At 41.1% G+C, this 1,556-nt stretch overlaps 1 protein-coding gene across 1 annotated transcript; it reads left to right on the top strand.

Annotated features, from left to right (window-relative positions):
- Positions 1-916: 916 nt before the first annotated feature.
- Positions 917-1,436, top strand: PLCXD2 (phosphatidylinositol-specific phospholipase C, X domain containing 2; the record flags this gene model as incomplete). The annotated part of the gene is made up of 1 exon (XM_010185206.1): positions 917-1,436. A coding segment is annotated over one exon (520 nt), but the record flags the coding sequence as incomplete, so codon positions are not given.
- Between the last annotated feature and the right edge of the window lie 120 nt (positions 1,437-1,556).

Here is a 1,556-nt window from a genome sequence, read left to right as displayed (position 1 = left end):
ATTGACCCTTGGGCACCATGGAAAAGTCTGGTCCCATCCTCTTGACACCTGCCCTTTAGATACTTATAAGCATTAAGATCCTCTCTGTCTTGTCTTCTCTGGTCTCTCAGCTTTTCCTCATGAGAGGGATGCTCCAGTTCGAGGTTTTCCTTAACTGTTTGCTTTCAGTTGAAGGTTTTTTTTCTAGTAAGCACAGATTTTATACTGGAAATGCAGTTTCTCTGCTAAGGTACAGGTTATGTTGCAGTAGCTTTATCAGATGTGTGTTATTTTGGCAGGAAATATCAATTTTGATTGTAGGTAATCTCTTTTGGTGACTTTTCAGTGTTTTGTGGTTACTCAAAGGCAGTGCCAGGTAAAAGACACACTCATGAACTTGTTTAACATGAGCTTTGTATCTAACCACACTAACTGGTGGTGTACTTAATTGTTCCACCTCTTAAGTTCAGCAAGTCGTTGCCCACTGCTCAAATTACTAATCATTTATTTACTATCTTGGGGCTAAAGTGGGATGTGCTGGTAAGGCATGTGCATGTAGGCATCCCTCTGTCCATCACATAAATAAAGATATCTATTCCAAGAACTTTGGAGTCTCGTATCAAATCAGTGATGTGCCAGGCTCTGGGAAAGCTTTGGATTGATAGTTTGTAAATGAAAGAAGGTTAGAATGAAGCTTCTCTTTGCCACTGATGTTTGTCTTATGATCGTGATTTTCAGAGTGCATTGAAATTGGGAGCTCATGCAAGAAAACAGTTCAAACCGAGAACCTGAAGCATAGCTCTTGTTGTGTTAGGCAAAATCCAGGTGTAAAGAGTAGACTGAAAAACTCACACTTGAATGTAACTCTTCTGTGACCCTGCCATGCATGCAGGATTTTTTTAAGTTTACAGGACACATGGGTATATAGGTTTTGCAGGAGTCAGTTTTCTGAAACTAAGTATTCTTGGCTTTTGTTTCTAGGCTCACATGATTCTTTCAGCTACTGGGTTGATGAGAAATCTCCTGTGGGACCAGACCAAGCCACAGCTATCAAACGTTTGGCCAGAATTTCTTTGGTTAAAAAGATCATGAAGAAATGGTCAGTGACTCAAAATCTGACTTTCAAAGAGCAGTTGGAAGGTGGGATCCGTTACTTTGATCTTCGTGTATCTTCCAAACCTGGAGAAATGGGACAAGAGATTTACTTCATACACGGCTTGTTTGGCATCAAAGTATCAGATGGGCTGAAGGAGATTAATAACTTTCTTGAGCAGCACCCCAAGGAAGTGGTATTCTTGGATTTCAATCACTTCTACGCCATGGATGACAGCCATCACTTCTACTTGATCAACAGGATCCGTTCAGCATTTGGATCCAAACTTTGTTCCGTTGAATGTGTGGAATATGTGACATTGGAGTACATGTGGGAGAAGAAACACCAGATAGGGAAAGGAAGTGTAATGTTTTTCAAGCACCAAAGGTTAAGGTTTAAATAGAGAAGCTGAGTGTGGTCCCTCTCAGTGGCATTGGCCTAGGTACGCTGCTGACAATCACAGAATCACAGAATCGCTTGGTTG

Source organism: Mesitornis unicolor, unplaced genomic scaffold (genome assembly GCF_000695765.1).
Source record: "Mesitornis unicolor isolate BGI_N332 unplaced genomic scaffold, ASM69576v1 scaffold29655, whole genome shotgun sequence".
NCBI classification, from domain to species: Eukaryota; Metazoa; Chordata; class Aves; order Mesitornithiformes; family Mesitornithidae; genus Mesitornis; species Mesitornis unicolor.
This window is presented reverse-complemented; position numbering and strand designations above follow the sequence as displayed.